Below are 17,847 nucleotides of genomic sequence, written 5' to 3'. Positions count from 1 at the left end.
ATTGCTCTGGAAAAGAGCAAAAGGAGCAAGGTACGACAGATAAACGATGGCTCGTCATTTGTGGAGAGAGAGAGTTCCATCGCTAAATGTAGGCGGTGTTTGTTTTGTTGTGCATCTGTTGTCCATTTTGTCAATTCTCACGAGATTCTGTCATCACGTCTAACCAATCTTCGCCTTTGCCCTCTCCGTCAAAAACTCATTAGCATCACCAACTGCCTCCCCACAACATCAGCAGCTGATGAATCTGAATTGGACGGGTTTTATGAAGAGCTGGACAAATGATTCGTAATGAGAATTCTTTCTTCAAATTCGTTATCGGAGATTTCAACGCAAAACTAGGAAAAGCCACAGAAGAGAAATACAGGATAAGAAGATTTAAACTAAGTGGCCGGAATGAAAACGGCTTGCCGGGATGTCGTCCGCCGCTCGCCTCTTTCTCTTTCCTTCTTCTAATTCTATGAATTCATGGAAATTCGACTCACGCGGAGATCGACTACATACTCACCAACCGGTGGTGCTGTTTCCTTGTCTCGATAGTACCATCCTTTTGTAGTAGTTCTTATCACCATCTCCTTCGTGTGGAAATACTACTTAGCCACACGATGGAAAAGAACATCTATCGGCAACAAAGGGGGAAAGAAGTCGTATATAACGATTTCATACTCGAGGGCTCCCTATCTCAAGGTGACGGGCACAACGAGGAGGATTCAAGCGTGGACTACAACTGCTGCTGCTCAGAGGTCTACGAGCCTGTGCTGAAGGTGCCTCGAAGCCGCGCACAAGCTTGGATCGAATTTCGAAGATCATCGAGGAATTGTTGACTATTCGTTGTACGGATGAACCAGTTGAGAGCTCAGCTAGATATGGCTGAAGGACCTCGTCAACGTCGCTCACCAAACTTGAGAATATCTTGAATGACAATGGCGAGAGAACGAAACAAGCGGAAAAGATCCTGGGGCCCGCACGTCCAGTGAAGACGAGCCATCTAAGTAAGTAAGTTTTACGGTATTCGTTGCGTTCATCGGCTAGATCCTCTTTTTGGGTAGATGATACGATTTCTCCCTGTAGGGTTGATCAACACGGATGCCAGCTAAGCTCCATGTGAATGTGATTCGCATAAAGCCAGCACTGTTTCAGCCACTGTGGTTAGATCACTTTCAGAGTACAGCTAGATCTATGCCGAACCTATGGAAAGCGCATTTTCTCTGTTTTGAGAGCTGGTCCTAGTCTCTGCCGGGTATCTTCATAACGGATTTGGTCGGGGCCGGATACCAATCTGTTAAAATATATCGTTAACCAACAGCTACTACTGCTAGTTAACGAAAAGAACAGTCAACCACACAGAGTTAATCGCTTTCGCGCTCCAAATCGTTTTGACCCGCCCACTCCTTGGTCACAAAACTGTTAACATTCGAGTAACTAATCTTTTTTAATGCTATTAGATACCTATAGGACTGTTTTTCACATTGAGTGTGGGAAGATGTGAAGCCTCACTAGCTCCTTTTTGTCACTACTCGAACTGTAAATTGGGACTTATAGTTTATTATAACTTCACCAGTTTCAAAAATGCAACATATAACGACTACTGCAGCAACATATAAATGTAGTTCCACATAAGAGAAGAATTAGTTTGCTTTGTTGAAGTACTCCTTGCTGTCCTTCACTCCTGGCTTGATGGTATCTTTTCCAGGGGTCCAGCCAGCAGGGCAAACTTCACCATGCTAAAAAAAAATATAATCAATAAATTGTCGAATGATGACAACTCGATCCAATGTTTTGAATGATAATAATGATAATTTACCTTGTCAGTGTACTGGAATGCCTGCACAAGGCGGAGGGTCTCATCAACCGAACGTCCTACTGGAAGATCATTGACAGTGATCTGTCGAAGGATTCCCTTAGGATCGATAATGAATAGACCTGAAATTTCAGAAGTGTGAGAGCAAGAGAAATGAAGATGTAGCTCTTTGAGGAACCTCTGTAAGCGATGCCCTCGTCCTCCTTCAGCACACCATAATCCTTGGCAATTTGGTGGTTGGTGTCAGCAAGAATAGGGATCTTCATCTCACCCAATCCTCCATGTTTGCGAGGCTTGAAAACACATTTCAAAGAAATACAGTACGAATAAATGCATAATTAAATTAGAAATAGTGCCGTACCGTGTTTACCCAAGCAAGATGTGAGAAGACAGAGTCAGTTGAACAAGCAAGGACTGCCACATTCAGGTTCTTGAATTCGGCAACTCGGTCAGAGAATGCTATGATTTCCGTTGGACACACAAAAGTGCTTAAAAAAGAGAAACAGTTTGACTGCAAGAAAAGACGTGCAAGTATTAAGTTTAAGAATCGCTGAAAGTAACGCGGTGTTAATAACTGTCACGTTAGTTTCTGGCAATTTTTCTACTACTTCATTATCGGTATTTTGTAGAAAAGGAGTCGTTGGCATGAATGTCTTCAAAATCCATTCGAACCATTTTCTCAATGAAGGTTTATAAACGTTCTATAAAGTCATATTAAACTGTAATAACATAGTTGAATGTATCACATATCTGTTGGATCATTTTACAACAATAGTATCGCATGAGAATACTTTTCCATCTTCTTTTTTTTTAATGAGACAGCAGAACGACCAATAAGTACTTCTCATTTCCCGCTCATTCGAGATCCACGCCTCGGACCAACGTTGGCACCCTGACTGGTTCTCTTCTACATAGTAGAAAGCAAAATAATCAAAATAATACATTAATCCCGACAGCACCGCTTATACAAATCTGATTGCTACCGGTTACCATGACCCTCCTTGTAAACCAAAGGCAATCAGATGTTTGAGTATATGCTATGGGTGCGTACGAACTATAGTCGAGTCAAAACGACACGAAGCACCTTACAGTTGCGTAAGACGCTGCGCTCGGAGCGGCGCGGTGCAGATAGAGGTTGGAATCGAGGTGAAACCATCGCGAACTTCATCCATGAATGGTGCCAGGGAATGCCTCCTCCGATCCACCGCTTCGAGCACAGCCGCTTATCCAGCTGCACCGAGCTTCATTTCGTTTTGACCTTACTACATATAACCTGCACAGTAATTTGACGGAAGTTGCGCAGATGTTGCAGGAAGGCGGTGTTGCCCGGTACACTACCAATGCCAACCCAAATTTTTAAATACCCAGAGAGAGCATAGGATTTTTGAAAACAGCCTTCCGTTGCATTGCTCTGAACTCCAGGACATTGTCGATCTGAAGGCACTTAGGTCTCTTAGTGTAATGGCAGCTCACGCAAGACAGCAAGTCTCGCAAGCTGTGGCAGCCAGAATAGATTATATTGTGTGCGAGCTGTATATCCACAACAAACTGGCGCGTCAAAGTGCAGAGGAAATACAGCCTCTTACTACCCTTATTGGCTTAAGATTAAAGAAAAAAGGTCGAAAAGGTCAAGGTCAAATACTACCTGAAATGCTGTTTCTTCTGACGCGAAAGCATTTAAGCTTGTGCGGTCGCACACAGCCATAACCACACAGTAAACCTAGCAGGTAGAGTATGGTCAAAGATATGAAGCGCGGTGCACCTGCATAGGCGCTGTGCTAAAAGCGATGAGGTGGAGCGTAGCGATCAGGATCGAGTGGAGACAAATGCTAGCACCTCTCATCGCTGCAGTTCGCAATGGTCCCACTTCGATTCCAACAGCTACGCCCCACCGCAGCACTTGAGCGCAGCCGCTTACGCAACCGCAACAACGTACTTCATGTCGAAAAGATTTGTACGATAACATCTGTACAACACCGAACTGTATTATTTGTTCCACAGGTAGACCAGGAGTCTGCTTGAGATCCGGGGTAATCCACCTGATTTCTTGCACGAACTGTGGCGACGAGTATGTAGGTGAAACGGCACGACCGCTGTATGTCGGCATTAAAGAGCACGTGAACGGCAAGAATAGGTTACGAGAATGGACACCTTTAGGTGCCCATAGAACACAAAAACAAGACGGAGCCAATTTTGAAATTAGGGTCCAAATCTTAGCGCACGAATCTGAAACGTTGGCTCGAAAATCGTTGGAGGCATTTTGGATCCAAGCCAAAACCCCTAAAATGAACCGCAAGGGCGAATGTCTGTAGATAACGCAGGAACTCGCACCATATCTCGAATGGTTCTTCCGATCCGAATGTGACATTCGAACCATTCGCCCTCATAATCGATCAGTCAGCGGTCCATGCTAGGCGTCTCCGATCTAAGGTGAGCATTCAGTGTAGTCGCTAAATTGGTGATTGAAAGTAGGCGTGGAGTTTATCAGTTTAGCTGTGGAGAGGTTGGTCGTCAAAATTGTAGATTGAATCGTCCTTTTCAGGCTCTTAAGAAGGCGATATTGCCGAAACGTTAGCCAATAAATTTATTTAACAACCTCGTGTACAGCTTATCAAACTCGGTACTTCATGTCGTTTTGACCCGACTACACTAAACACTATGTGTCTGTTAAGATCTTCACGGTGAGTTAGCAAGCGACAACAGTTGAAGTGCACAACACACTAGTGCAGCGTCATTGGCGAAAAACCGAGGTTAAGCACACATGAAATGATGATAAGGTGTTACGGTAGCAGACCACATCAATTTGCAGTGCAAAGTACCTGGGTGTGTATTGCGAAATCAAAGATGTCCAATCACTTACAAGTCCAAAGGATAGAAGAAAAGGACGACGTATTTCCCTTTGTAATCAGAGAGTTTTACATCAACAAAGTCACCATCGAGCACAGCCTTCACAGCGAAGTCAGGGGCAGGTTTGCCAATGAACGCCTTCGACATCTGTAAAAGAAACCTTGAATAATTTCTATTTTTAACATTTCAGCAATTGTTGCAATTTCAATGCATGACAATACAATTATTCACACAGTGTGGAGAAGAAATTGACGCAACGCAGGATGTTTAAAAGAAAACTATCAATTGCCCGATAACGAGAGCAATCACCATCCCCTAGATAAGCAAGCGCTTGGTTGCAGACAAAATCCTTTTCTTAAAGGCTATCACTGGACGGCTTCAAACTACTTCGCTGTTTCTCAATTGTGATCTTTTCTACAACTTTAAACTCGGGGCTCAGAGAGTCTACAGTAAAGTGAGATCTGGACTAATACAATTCTCCTGTTTAAAACACACGCCTTTTCTTTTCATCTATTTGTTTTCCAAACTACCAGGAATCCGAGTGCAGTACACATTTCTCAAAACGTGCTCCACTTGCTTTTTCTGCTTGAAAAACTTCTCTAGGAGGCGTTTACGTCTGCCAACAAGTACATGTGCACTCACTCGTTCTCATGGGATCTTCATAGAGCGCCATTTCTTACTTCATTTCAAAACAAATCTGAACATCTGGCGCCGAAAGTGTTCGCATGAACAAGTTGTCATAAGTCGAACTATGCACCATCAAAACAACGTAGATCAACAGCAACCATTCTATTGGGTTGAGTCGTATATAACTTCCGTTTTGTTCCTCATACATTTCTTCAGATGGCGGCAAACAGTTGATTGTGACGTATTGGGCTTCTCCGAAATCTATCATTGTTTCATGGGGATTTTTTTTTTCAAATATTGACTTCAAAACATCGTCATCGAAGTCTGAAGGGCGACCACCTCCCTAACCTTTGGTTCGTCTTTCAAGGTCACATCTCCAAAACAGAATTTGACAAACTAATTTGCAACCGCTCGATCGGTTATCATTCCTTCACCGTAAAAACTGCATTTTTTAGCTGTAGATGCATCACTATTACCTTTTTAAATTCCCAAAACATCACACGCAATAAGTGTGTTTTTTGATTCTCAAAATTCAAGATGGAAAAAAATAAGCGCAACGTCCACAACAACAAACTAAATTCTCTAAAGTCTAAAGACTAACCAAATTTCTGACTGCGTAGGGTTAACAAAAATCCCTTGTCTGGGTAACCCAATGTGTGTACTAAACAATAAGAATAGGTACCATGTACCTGGGCGGAAGTTACTTCTGACTCAACCTAATAAAATGAAATCGAAATTCCCACTTTAAAAAATGAAGCAAAAAACTCACTGGCAGCATTTGAGCGCGGTACATAGAATGTGTTCTTCTGACATACTATCACATAGTCACTAAGCAACAGACGTTGCCATAGCTCCCGCTCAGTCAAGTGCAGTGACGGTCCCATTTAGGTAGGTTCTGATACAAGTACTATCCCACTAATACTGAACACTGCTGAGCAATCTTTGGCTCGTCACTGCAAAACGAAAGGCGACTGCAAAAACGTTGTGCGTGCAAGCGATCGATTGCGTCTGTTACCCTTTGTGTGGAGCGCAAAAAAAAAAGTCTTCAGAGTCAAGTTGAATCAGTATAAACAACGTCGAAACACAAGATCAGGTAGAAAATGGAACAGACCGGTGCAGCCGACTGCAGCAAGCACACTGAATGGTGTGTACTCTTTCGACAATTTCCCGCCTTCCCATGCCAGGGTCTCTGACCTTGGACACCAGCGGAGCATTCGCCATCGATAACACATCGAACGAACAAACACGAAATGTGAACCAGCCAATGGAGAACGCACAGGTTATGTCATCATTTATGTTCTTTATCAACAGAAAAAAACGTTATTTTCAACCATCACCAACACAAGTCGTCAACAAAATTATCCTTACGAAGTGACTAGAACAATACCAACAGTAACCGTGTCATCTGCGAACCTACACGTTACGCTTTGCGAAAACAAGCTGGCAAAACAAACTGGCGAGTAGCACAATGCTGTAATGTCACCATCAATATTAAAACAAAGTCGTTATGGACGCAACAGTGACATTATCAGGGCGGCTACTGAGGAACAGTAACTTCTAGAGATTCAAAAAAAAAATCTCAGTCAGTTCTTTACTTGCTTATATTCACACTGCTCGGAATTTTCAATTAATTGCAACGAATCTTACATTACAGTTCCTTTCATTCTTGACCATCACGTTGATCTTTTTTGTGTCGATTACTCTTACGCGTTCACAAATGAAAGCGATTAATAGAAAGACAACGTAGGCTGAATGAAGAGATTAGAAAATTGAAGGCTGCTTCTCACCTCTCTATTTTCGTCGACATTAAAAAAAACCATTTTTATTCGATTTTTAGTTCAATCTATCTTCTTTCTAAACACCAGACACACTTTAATGTCCTTGACTCCATAGAGGACGCACTAGAAAACAAAAATAGAGGAAAAATTCTATGCACTCTTTAGACCTCTCAAATTTCACGATAGCCGGTCCGCTCTGAAATTCATTCTGTGTCGCGGAAATGCTGCTGAAATTTCCTGCTGCTAAAAGACAAACATTCGTGGATTCATTCTAATGAATGAGAGAAATTTTTCCTTTTCACCTAAAAAAAACCAGTACACGTAATCAAAAATGAGAAGAGTTCATAGCATGTTTTACCAAGTTACCTAAGCTTCAATGTAATCGCATAGAAAGATTAAAACCACCATATTAGCTAAATCAATAGTTGCTTAATGGTCGAACTCAAGGAAGAGAAAAGAAAGAATACAGGTTAAGGTACTCTTTCCAGGTTTTTTCACCAGACATTTTCTCGTAAGATATAACGTGTCAACTTGCAAATATAAAACAAAGGAACATTTCACGAACACTCTCCTCTTATCACATGATCCAGTCGAGAAGAAAAGGCTTCAAAAGCAAACAACTCCCGTACTCGCTTTGGACCCTACAATAAACAAGTGATCACTATAACGCGAATTGTGCTCAAATGCTACCTTTAGGAATCACCATTTCACTGAGATTTTTCCTTAGACCTCCATCACGCACTAACGTTGCCATGTGCTCAGCAAACGCTTCTGGTGTTTGGTCCGCGAGTAATCCGGTTTCGAGATGAACTACGGACTCCTTAGGACCTACAAATTTCAGAGGTCAGAAAGCAAATATAAATTAAGACGAAAAGCTAGTAATCAGATAAGACTGGTTTAATTTATTCTGGTATATTTTCATGTCTACCCTAGGATTAAAAAATAAGTTGCTGAGAGTATCAATTACGATATAGTCCCATTAAATAAAAATAAAATCATCAAATTCAAACCTCCTGAATTAACGGCGATCACAGGTGTCCCCACGTACATCGCTTCAACAGGCACAATACCAAAATGTTCCTTATGTGGAGTATATAAAACAGCGCAACTTCGCCGAAGCAAAGTAATCTTCTCTTCGTCAGCTGAAAACAAAGAGTCCTCATGAAACAGTTGCAGAAATTTTGAGGTACTGTTATTTTTTTTCATCTTTTCCGTTTTGCTTATTGAGTGAACTGAATTGCTTCTTCCCAATACATAATCTGAAAATTCAAACTCTTCATTGTCCATTTCCAATGAACCCACTCCTGTTTCAACAGATGTCTGCTTCGACGACTTTCCAGTACCTACAAAGTCCATTGACAGAAGTTAATTACTGGTGAATTCCAGGCAAAGGTACATATGGTAAGGTCAAAATGACATTAAGCATGGTGAAGTTGCGCAAGCGGGTGTGTTTGAAGGATAGTAGTGGAGCGTAGCAACTAGGATCGTGATGAAACCCCTGCTAACACCACCCATCGCTGCAGTTCGCGATGGTCCCACCTCGTTTCTAACCGCTGTTTTCACAACTCCGCCTCGAACCCGGCCGTTTACGCAATTTCACCGTGCTTCATATCATTTGGATAGGCTTATAACACAGTCTTCACAAGAAAGTAAAATCCACAAAGAGATACGAGAGTAATTACGCACTACAAATGTAATCCAAACGAACGTATTCAATTCCGTAATTCATTCCTGCATATGAGTTGGGCAGAACAGTAACAGTGTATTGCCATATATTAATACAAAAATTTGTTTTGCGAATGCCTCTACTAAAAATCCTTAGGAATCTGTTGTTTATCAAGACAGAACTCTAACACTCTCTAGAGACGTCCATACTAAGTCGATTTTGCGACGCAGTATAAGGAGAATGCAAAACCCGAACAACCACGCTAAGAACTGTCTCAAAAACTGTAAAACTACAAGAATTCGACAACAAGAGAGGATTCCTCATAAGAATATTTACAATATATTTTGAGATATTTGTGTTCTTTGAAGATTCATAATGAAATAAGTAGCGTCAAACCCTCCACCTGCACCAACGTTCCCAGAAAGCCAATCTTCCCCAGCGTCGCATGTGAAGTCTCATCCACGACAATCGACGAAATAGCATTTACTCTACCCCAGCGGAGAAACAGTCGAGGCATGGCCTAGTTAGTCGAAGGTTGTTTGTGTGTGAATGTTTTGCCTGATTATTTCTGCGTGGTTCGTAGCCACAACTTCTGATCTAGTTGGGTTTGCAATAATGAAACCAGAACAGCCAAAAACTCACAAGGGGAACGCAGGAATGTCACCTGTTCCTGAGGTAACGAAAGCGTCTTCACATATTCGACCAACTCTTCGAAATAAACTTTATTTTCAGTATTCAATCGATCGTATCCTCCTGCTAAAACCAGCTGGCATTTAGAAAATTCATCCTCCGACAGTAACGTGCGGAGTACACCTGAAATATGCATCATAGTTGTAACGTGGAGCTGTCGCGCTAGGAAAAACATCGAACTAAACGATTCTTACTAAATGCTTCAACAGCAAGTTTCACGTTCTTCTTTACTTCGAAACGATTGACTGAAGTGAACAAATACTCTGCAGTTGATGGGATCTCAGGTATAGGGCACTCTTTTGTGTTATCGAAGAAGTCCGTGTTAATAGTGGGGTAGAGCACTGAAATTGAAAAATGGAAATTGGTACGAAGAAAACCTTTAGAGTTCTCACCAGCTACAAATGTACTGTATTGTTATAAACCACAACACATGTGTGTGAACAAAGTTGAGAAGAGCTCCCAAGCGTTAGTTTCTACTTCATTGAATGCTTGAATTTCAATTCAATTTTTTTTCATCTTCAATGTACCAAAAAAGAATGCCAAACTTGGACGAAGGGTAGGCTACTTGAAGAAAGACTCTCCAAGATAATGTTTTTAAAGTGCCCTACAATGGTCACACTTCTACCAACATGACAATTTTCAAAATGATCCATTCCTAATGTATCAAATCTAGAACTTCAGTTCTCTCTTGACTTGGACGAGATGATCCAAGGATGCGCAATCTGTTTCACAGTAATTTCATGCTAAATAGAAATAAGTATGTGCAAGAAAATCTTTTGATTAGGACCTCAAGAAATGGCGTTCGGAAAATCTGCCAAATTCCTGCCGATTATTGGAAACATAATCCTAAGGATCATGAGAGGACCTTAGGTTATTCCCTGTGTTGCATCACGAAACATTCTCCTTGCGCAAATTTCAAACATGCACAAGCACAATCCAGTTTTTTTCATACATTTCGGCATGTAGTAGAACATCTGAAATAAGATTCTAAGCGCCCATTCTGAATAATTTAAAAAAAAGTAAACAGGCTGTGTGAAATGTTCAAACTACGTTAGATTGCATTCGCTTCCGCTTGTTCACAGAAAAAGTTCCGCACGAACAGATCAAATATGCTAATACACAAACATTTTCAAAAAAATTAAAGTCAGCTTTATCGGAGAAATAACGAATAAATTGTCCACGAAAAAGGGCTAGCGCTAGCCAGCCTTCCGCATGCTGAAATTTTCTGCAAAGAAATTCTCACAAAATAGATGCACCTCGTAAGGATGATTTGAAATGCAGAGCACGCACATTCTCACTAGTTCTCATCACCCAACATCACATTTTAATATGATTGATGAGAACTTCTCTGGAATTTCTAACTAACGTTTTCTTACTTTTAGTGATGTACAAAGACGCTTATAGTTTTCTATTCCATTAGCAAATTTACTATGCGCCAGGAACATCTCAGCGTAGGTTTCTGAAATTGGGTGAAATTATTGACGGGAACAATTGTGATTGTCCCATCATGCACAAAATTAACGAAAAATGAGGGGTTTTGAACGAATTCGGCAGAGATTTTGCCTGCTAATACATCATGTTCTACAGTATTTCAGGTAAAAATCGAAGTTAACTGAAATTCGATGTTATTGTAGCACAATAACTACAGTGCTATATCTACAGTAGAAATGTCAGTGGGCTATTTTCGGACGTATATCAAAAATGTCAATGACTTAAGAATAGTGTGAAGAAACTAAGTTTGATTAAGCATGGCAAAAACTTGACAGAAGTTATCAGTAAGAATTAAAAATGACGATAGATGACAAAATATTTAGTTTGTTATCTAGCAGCAACATTTATAGACGAATAGATCGTGCACAGATTTAGCCAACACTTTTGGGAAGGACACGTATTGAACAGCTCAACAAAAGAAAACCTACACAAGAGTCAAATTCAAAAAATAAAGAAAGAGCTAAAATTAATTTCAATTTCATAGGCACAGATTCTGAATTCACCGTGAACATAGTCTAAACCTTGATTTCTGCTCCACAAAAACCATTCAACTCTGCCTGTTCAAGTAACTTCGATAAATTTTTGAAAAAAAAATCTTCGTTAGCATGCACTCGTTCCGTTTTCCTATATATTAGAAAGAAATAGAAATTTGTTCACACGTGTGTCTTTATGTGCAAAGTATGTTTCCTACAAAACGTAACGAATAGAAAACATGTTTCAATGTCAACTTATATGCTGACGCATCTGCACCTCCATAAGGTCATGCTATTAACTGCATCTCAAATTTCCCTTCCAACTTTTGTAAGCTCTGATGGGGAACTTCGCATCCTTTTTCGCCTCGCCCTGCTTTTTCAATAAAGACCTCAAATAATTGGAAATTACATTAAACGGTAACAATTACGCAAGAGTAACACTACGCATAGTGATGGATTTATAGTTGAGTCAAAACGACATGATTCACGAATGAAGTTGCAGTGAAATTGCGTGCGCGCTCGAAACGGCGCCACGGAGGCAGCGGTTGGAACCGAAGTGAGACCGTCGCAAACTGCAGCGACGGGTGGTGCGAGCACGGGTTTCACCGTGCTCATAGCCACTGCACTCCACCGAAGGGCCTCAAGAAAAGGGCAGTACACAATTGCGTTCGTGCTTCATGTCGTTTTTATCCTACTATAACACCTTCACCATAAATTATAGAAATTATAATACAATTTATAATTTCGAAAAATAGAACTGTATCAACGACAGTATAGTCAAAAACTCTTCTCTTTCGTTCCATCCTTTTCATACATGGATGGGATGATTACGTTTGTTAAATCCATCTTATATTGTTTACTGAACGGCAGCCAATGGAGTGCACTTGTTCGAAGTAGGTTACGCTAGGTTACGCAGTTGAACAAACGATCTGTGGTTTTCAATTCATCGCTACAGTAGATCAAGGAGGCGAATTACACAACCATTAACCCAACCGCCACGCTGTTTCTGGATATCAAAATCCATTTCTCCCCATCCGTGTCAGCATTAATTTATCAGTAAGACCATATCTTATCTGTTTTTTGTCATCAAAATCACGTGTCACGTGATGATTAGAGATTAAATTATCCTCCAATGTAAGCAAATGCTAAAGAAAGCAAGGAACAGTCACGTACAAATTATGTATGAGAAGCGAAACATTTAACCTTGCCTATTTCACTGTTCGCAAACCACAAAGGAAGAGTGCTATATGAAAGTATAACATCCCTCTTCGTGATAATTACAGTCTACTACAAGTCGTTAAAATAAACAAATAGTCTGCAATAGCGACAAATCTGCTTACAAGTAACGCTTGACAATGTCAAGGCTACGAAGTTTCATAACTGTGATCCGGCTGGGACAAATCCGCAGAATTTTCCACAGCTATTTCGAGTAAGAAAGTAAGTGTCAAACCATTACATGACAGCCAACTTTGAAAGCAGTGCGAAAAAAACGAACCAATGAGTTGTCGGTCTTGGAGTGATTTGAATGTTTGCTTGAACACAGAAGCAGTGAAAAAACTATTCACACATATCACATCAGCAAGACCAGTAGAAAATTCTTCGATTGAGTCGATGAAGTACCTAGAAGCCGATACCTTTGAGCAAAACAGAAAAAAACAGTAAACAATTCACTGATTTTAATCAATGACTGCGCACGTATTGACTGCAGTGAGGCAATAATTACTATGCATCGGCTGAATACGAAAATATGCAAAATTGCCATTTGTGGGAGGACAAGCAAATTCATCAGCTACATTCTTTGTTAATCGAAGATACTATAAGAGTGAAAATATAACACTTACACTTGTTGTTGCGTGTGAACTAACACAAACCCTAATTTCACACCACCGAAAGGGAGCGTGCTGTGGATCTATCGTGGACCTTTACAGTTCCTCAAGCAATATAATTGGATCAAAACGGCATGAAGCTCAGTGCACTTGCGTAACCGGCTACGCTCGAATCGGAGCGGTTAAACTAGTAGTTGGAATCGAGGTGGGACCATCGCGAACTGCAGCGATGAGTCAAAGAGTGGGAGCTTTTTTCCTCACCGCCATTCAAGGCGTAGATCGTCCGAATACATTGTGCAATTAGTAAAGGTGCCCAAAAGGAATAGTTTATTCTCTCTTACCAGCTCACTAATTGTTCGTTGAATCCGCATTGAGTACATTAGTGCCTGAGAGGATGAGGGCGATGGGAATGGAACTAAACACACCTCATTTTTTCAGTCTTCCTATCCAATGTGATCAGATTAATTCCCATGCGCATGTTGTAATATCCACTGGGTGAGGTCATATCCAATGAAAAATTGAACTGCAAGAATATTGGCAATATGTAAAAGCTGCAACTAAATTTACCCTAAAACATATTTGTCCACCTGCATAAATCATATTAGATAGGACTCAGCATTGCTAATTTGATGACACATTTGCGCGGGAAGAGTATAGCTCTGAGCTTTATGTCGCTTTAACCCAGCTATGGATCTATATTTTCACCCACATATTACTTCGTATAATTGCTTAAGTATCATACCATTGTTGTGTCTGCGATGACTGGTACAATAAAATGTTTAGTAAGGTCAACGCGCACGGTGCAGTTGCATGAGTGGCTGCGCTCGAAACAGTGCGGTGGAGCGTGACAGTTAGGATGGAGCACCCGTATTAGCACTATCCTTCACAGTGGTCCCATCTCGATTCCAACCGCATTCTCCACCGCGTCATTTGGAGCGCAGTCGGTTACGGAACTGTCCTTCCTTCATGTCGTTTCGATCCGATTACATAGAGTTCTAAACTTTGGAAGAATAAGTTCTCTCTTTCTCTTAATGTATACCTGTAGAACGATTTCGCAGCTGTGGATCTTGTTGTAAGCAACATGTCAGGGAAATGACAGTAGAAAACAAGTCGAGCACGTGATAAAAGACGCAGAACGATGAGCGCGGCAGATACCTTGAATAAGAACTACGTCAAAACCTCTTCGATGAGCAAAATTTCTGTGTTGATAGCAACCATGCTAAAAAGGGGTTCTATTAAAAACCTGGTCGCAAATGATGACATCACTCGGGACGAACATCCACACATAAATTGCTGCGAGGCACATCCTGATGTATGCGCACAGGGCCCACATACATCCAAAAATAACACGAGGAAACCACTGAATAACAGTGATATCTGAACTTCCAATATTTAACTCGTTTTACGTAAAGATTCTGTTGCAAGCGTAAGGAAACATACCAAGCTGCTCTGTCTCCTTGAAGGCGTGGGATGAATCGAACTGACTAGTTACAACTTTGACTTGATGCCCCTTCTGCTGTAGAGCCACAGCCGCATCCACTATAAGTCGTTCTGCCCCGCCAATACCCAAGTCAGGGTGGAGAAATGTTACACGCATGCCTGCAACGTGAATCCATGAAGAACATGACTTTACTTTACTATTCGCATTCAGCTTCCATAATAATATTATCGGAACAACAAAAGAAGCAATGGAATACAGTGGAATATCTGGATTAGGATGCATGTTTGATGTATTAGCAGCGTGTATCAAGATTTTTCTCTGTTTGAGTTCTCTCGGGTTTGTTCGGAATTAATTCCGCATTTAAATACTATGTTTCACTAAATGTTATCTTTCACTTGATGAAGACTTATATGATATCTTTTACTAAGCCAGTGTCTCTATGGGACCACATATACACGTCTGATGTATATGTGGTCCCATAAAGACACTGGCTTAGTAAAAAAAAAACCTGCTCCTGGAACCCCCTGCTTTAACTAGACGCAATCAGGCATTGGAGTGCGAGATATATGGTCTGCACTGTTATTTGGCGCGAAGTTCCCATACATCGAAAAAAGTGCTGTCGTCCAGCACATCGCCAAAGTTCGCAACCTGAAGGGTGAGCTGCCTGGAGAGAACATGGAATTTTTGGCAACAACTATCCGTTTCGGCACGTTGAACTGCCTTACACTGCCGTATGTTGAGCTGCTCAAAACACATTAGAAACCGGTCTGTCACTGGTATCGAAGACTACACTATTTGCTGCGGCGATGCTGATGAAAAAAAGATAGGTGGGGGCGCGATAGCTGTGAAGTGCAACTACAACAGCTTGGTGGAGGAATTTGGCTCAACGTTGTCTACATGCGCCTTTATACGACTGCAGGATCGTAGAGGACCCAAACTCTGGATAGGAAGGGCTCATTGACCCACAAAAACTGCTGAGGAAAATAATAAGGACATCTTCTAGGATGAACTCAATGTATTGATGTCTAAAATACCCAACCAACAGGTTGTCATTGTCGGAATCGACGCAAATGCGAAGATGAGACTTAAACAACAATGTGGTGTGCTAGGTACGTCGGCTAACGGTAACCGTTTGGTCCACTTATGTGAACAGTCGGACCTCATCAACGGCCCCACGTTTAAAAGGAATCATTGACGCGTCGCGGCAAGGGTCAACCTTTTTGACGCCTGAAGAGCAGTGCAAGCGGACAGTGAGAACTCTTTAAACTTCAGCACTACGTTCTGACGAGGAAAATTCCTAGGTCTGATATCCGAAAGTCTAAGAGCTGTTTGGGACGTTGCGTTCAACTCTGACCATCGTCCAGTTCTTCTTAGCATCAAGATACGAAAATAGAGGATAGATAGAAGGTACAGTTCCACAAAGAAAAACTGAGGAATACCTCTTCCACCGAAAATCGAGATGGCAGGCTTGGAATACGCAGAACGAAATCCCGCCAACGAGTGCCTACTAATGTTGGAGTACGGACCAGGAAGAAACTTAGCGATGTGGATTCCTTCGCAAAATGCTGCAAAGTAAAGCTCCCGGTTCAAATGCCGCAGAAGTTTGCCTTTGCATCTGCGGAAAGAAAATACACATGTAACTCTATGTGTTCCGCCCGCAGCACTGACACAACTTCAGCCACCAAGAGCAAAAGCGTCTGATAAGGAAGTTGTGTCGCCGACTGCAGAAAGACCGCTAAAACAACCTCTCCAATTTGGAGGGATCACTTCAAAACCCTGGTAGAATAGCATGTGCCGTCAGCTCCTAAACTCGAGCCCGTTCATAGACCGAAACATGCGGTTAACGAGGGACCACGACTGAGTCAGAGGTTCTAGTCTGCATCCAGAAAATGAAAAATGGAAAATCTGGTCTGAGATGACGAAAATCATCCGTTCAATACGGATCGACGAAGGGTACCTGATTCGTGGAGACACGCTATCATAATTACTCTCCAGAAGAAGTTATCCGTCACCCTAGGAACTATCTTTAATGCGTGTTGTGTAGGTTTTAGAGCGGATTATCCTGGACAGACTTGTTAAACATCGCGAAGAAACAGAGCTCGAACAACTACCAGAAGCAAGCTGGCTTTCGTCCTGACCGATCTACAATTGACGAGGTATTCATCGTCAGGAGAGTGATGGAAATATAGTCGGATCAAAACGACACGAAGCACGGTGCAGTTGCGTAAACGGCTATGCTCGAAGCGGTGCGGTAGAGAGAACGTTTGGAATCGAGGTGGGACCATAGGGAACTGCAGTAATGAACGGTGGTAGCAAGGCTTCCGCGTCGATCCTAACCGCTGCGCTCACCGCGCCGTTTCGGGCGCAGCCGCTTACGCAACTGCCTCGTGCTTCTTGTCGCGCGGACTCTTTTAAATGGCAGCGGTATCCGAAGCCGATGCAATTAGCCTTCCTAAACTTTGAAGCCGTTTTCGACTCTTCACATCGAGGCCGTCTTTTCAACGCGCCTCGCGCCGATGGAGCACTAGGAAAGCTTCTTCGTCTACCTGATGACATGAAACAACGAACACTGGTGCATTTCGAGCTCCACCCGGATGTAAATCACCGTCTGTAGTGATGACTGGAGACAATGGGCAGTGGGCCTTCCTGTTCAACTTCACCATCGATATCATCGATAGCACCATGCGAAGAACATTCGATAAGTGTCCTGCCGACATCGGCTTAACACTAAGAGGGTGCCCTTTCTCTACCTCCACCACTATACTAACGTCCTCGGGTAGGATGTAGTGGGCGCCACTGAATGCTCATCTCCCCGTCTCCCAACTACATTTCCCATGACTTCTACTGTCGAAGAAGAAACGACGATCGGCCTGGCTTTCGATTCAAAAACGTTCGCCGCCAACATGTTTTCTAAAAATACAACTTTTTGCAAGCAATATTCTTCAGCGCTGAACTATTGTTAATATTCGTGCCTATGTTGTTGAGTAAACTGTGAACAGAACACTGAACACAGAGAACAGGCAGATTTTCTTCACTACTGAATTCCAGACGACATCCCCAAAAGTGCTAATCGTTGTGGTTCTCCTTTACGCTTATTTTCCTGCTGTTTTTTTTGCCACTGTAGTGCAAAATGGCACAAGAATCCCTCATGTCAGCTTTCGGGATAAGAAATCAAAGTTGAAACTTTTTCATCAGCACACTGGAGCCGAT

At 41.9% G+C, this 17,847-nt stretch overlaps 2 protein-coding genes across 5 annotated transcripts; both read right to left on the bottom strand.

Moving 5' to 3' along the window:
• Positions 1-1,625: 1,625 nt before the first annotated feature.
• Positions 1,626-7,092, bottom strand: RB195_019862 (uncharacterized protein; the record flags this gene model as incomplete). Of its 3 annotated transcripts, XM_064187904.1 has the most annotated exons (7): positions 1,626-1,721; positions 1,802-1,920; positions 1,977-2,091; positions 2,160-2,286; positions 4,659-4,792; positions 6,384-6,395; positions 6,467-6,493. In XM_064187904.1, 7 exons carry the CDS (start codon positions 6,491-6,493, stop codon positions 1,626-1,628), a joined length of 630 nt encoding a protein of 209 aa, XP_064043785.1. The 3 variants fall into 3 exon arrangements, with proteins under 3 accessions (XP_064043785.1, XP_064043784.1, XP_064043786.1); XM_064187903.1 differs by lacking the exons at positions 6,384-6,395; positions 6,467-6,493 and adding an exon at positions 7,060-7,092; XM_064187905.1 differs by lacking the exons at positions 6,384-6,395; positions 6,467-6,493 and adding an exon at positions 6,042-6,065.
• A 52-nt stretch (positions 7,093-7,144) lies between these two features.
• On the bottom strand, positions 7,145-17,354 carry RB195_019861 (uncharacterized protein; the record flags this gene model as incomplete). 2 transcript variants are annotated; one of them, XM_064187902.1, is made up of 12 exons in its annotated part: positions 7,145-7,173; positions 7,616-7,691; positions 7,754-7,878; positions 8,061-8,192; positions 9,359-9,529; positions 9,601-9,747; positions 12,866-12,990; positions 14,236-14,351; positions 14,440-14,573; positions 14,637-14,795; positions 16,077-16,202; positions 17,243-17,354. In XM_064187902.1, 12 exons carry the CDS (start codon positions 17,352-17,354, stop codon positions 7,145-7,147), a joined length of 1,452 nt encoding a protein of 483 aa, XP_064043783.1. The 2 variants fall into 2 exon arrangements, with proteins under 2 accessions (XP_064043783.1, XP_013307087.2); XM_013451633.2 differs by lacking the exons at positions 7,145-7,173; positions 16,077-16,202; positions 17,243-17,354 and having other exon boundaries at positions 7,608-7,691; positions 14,637-14,793.
• Positions 17,355-17,847: the final 493 nt, after the last annotated feature.

This window comes from Necator americanus, chromosome II, assembly GCF_031761385.1.
Source record: "Necator americanus strain Aroian chromosome II, whole genome shotgun sequence".
Lineage (NCBI taxonomy): Eukaryota > Metazoa > Nematoda > Chromadorea > Rhabditida > Ancylostomatidae > Necator > Necator americanus.
This window is presented reverse-complemented; position numbering and strand designations above follow the sequence as displayed.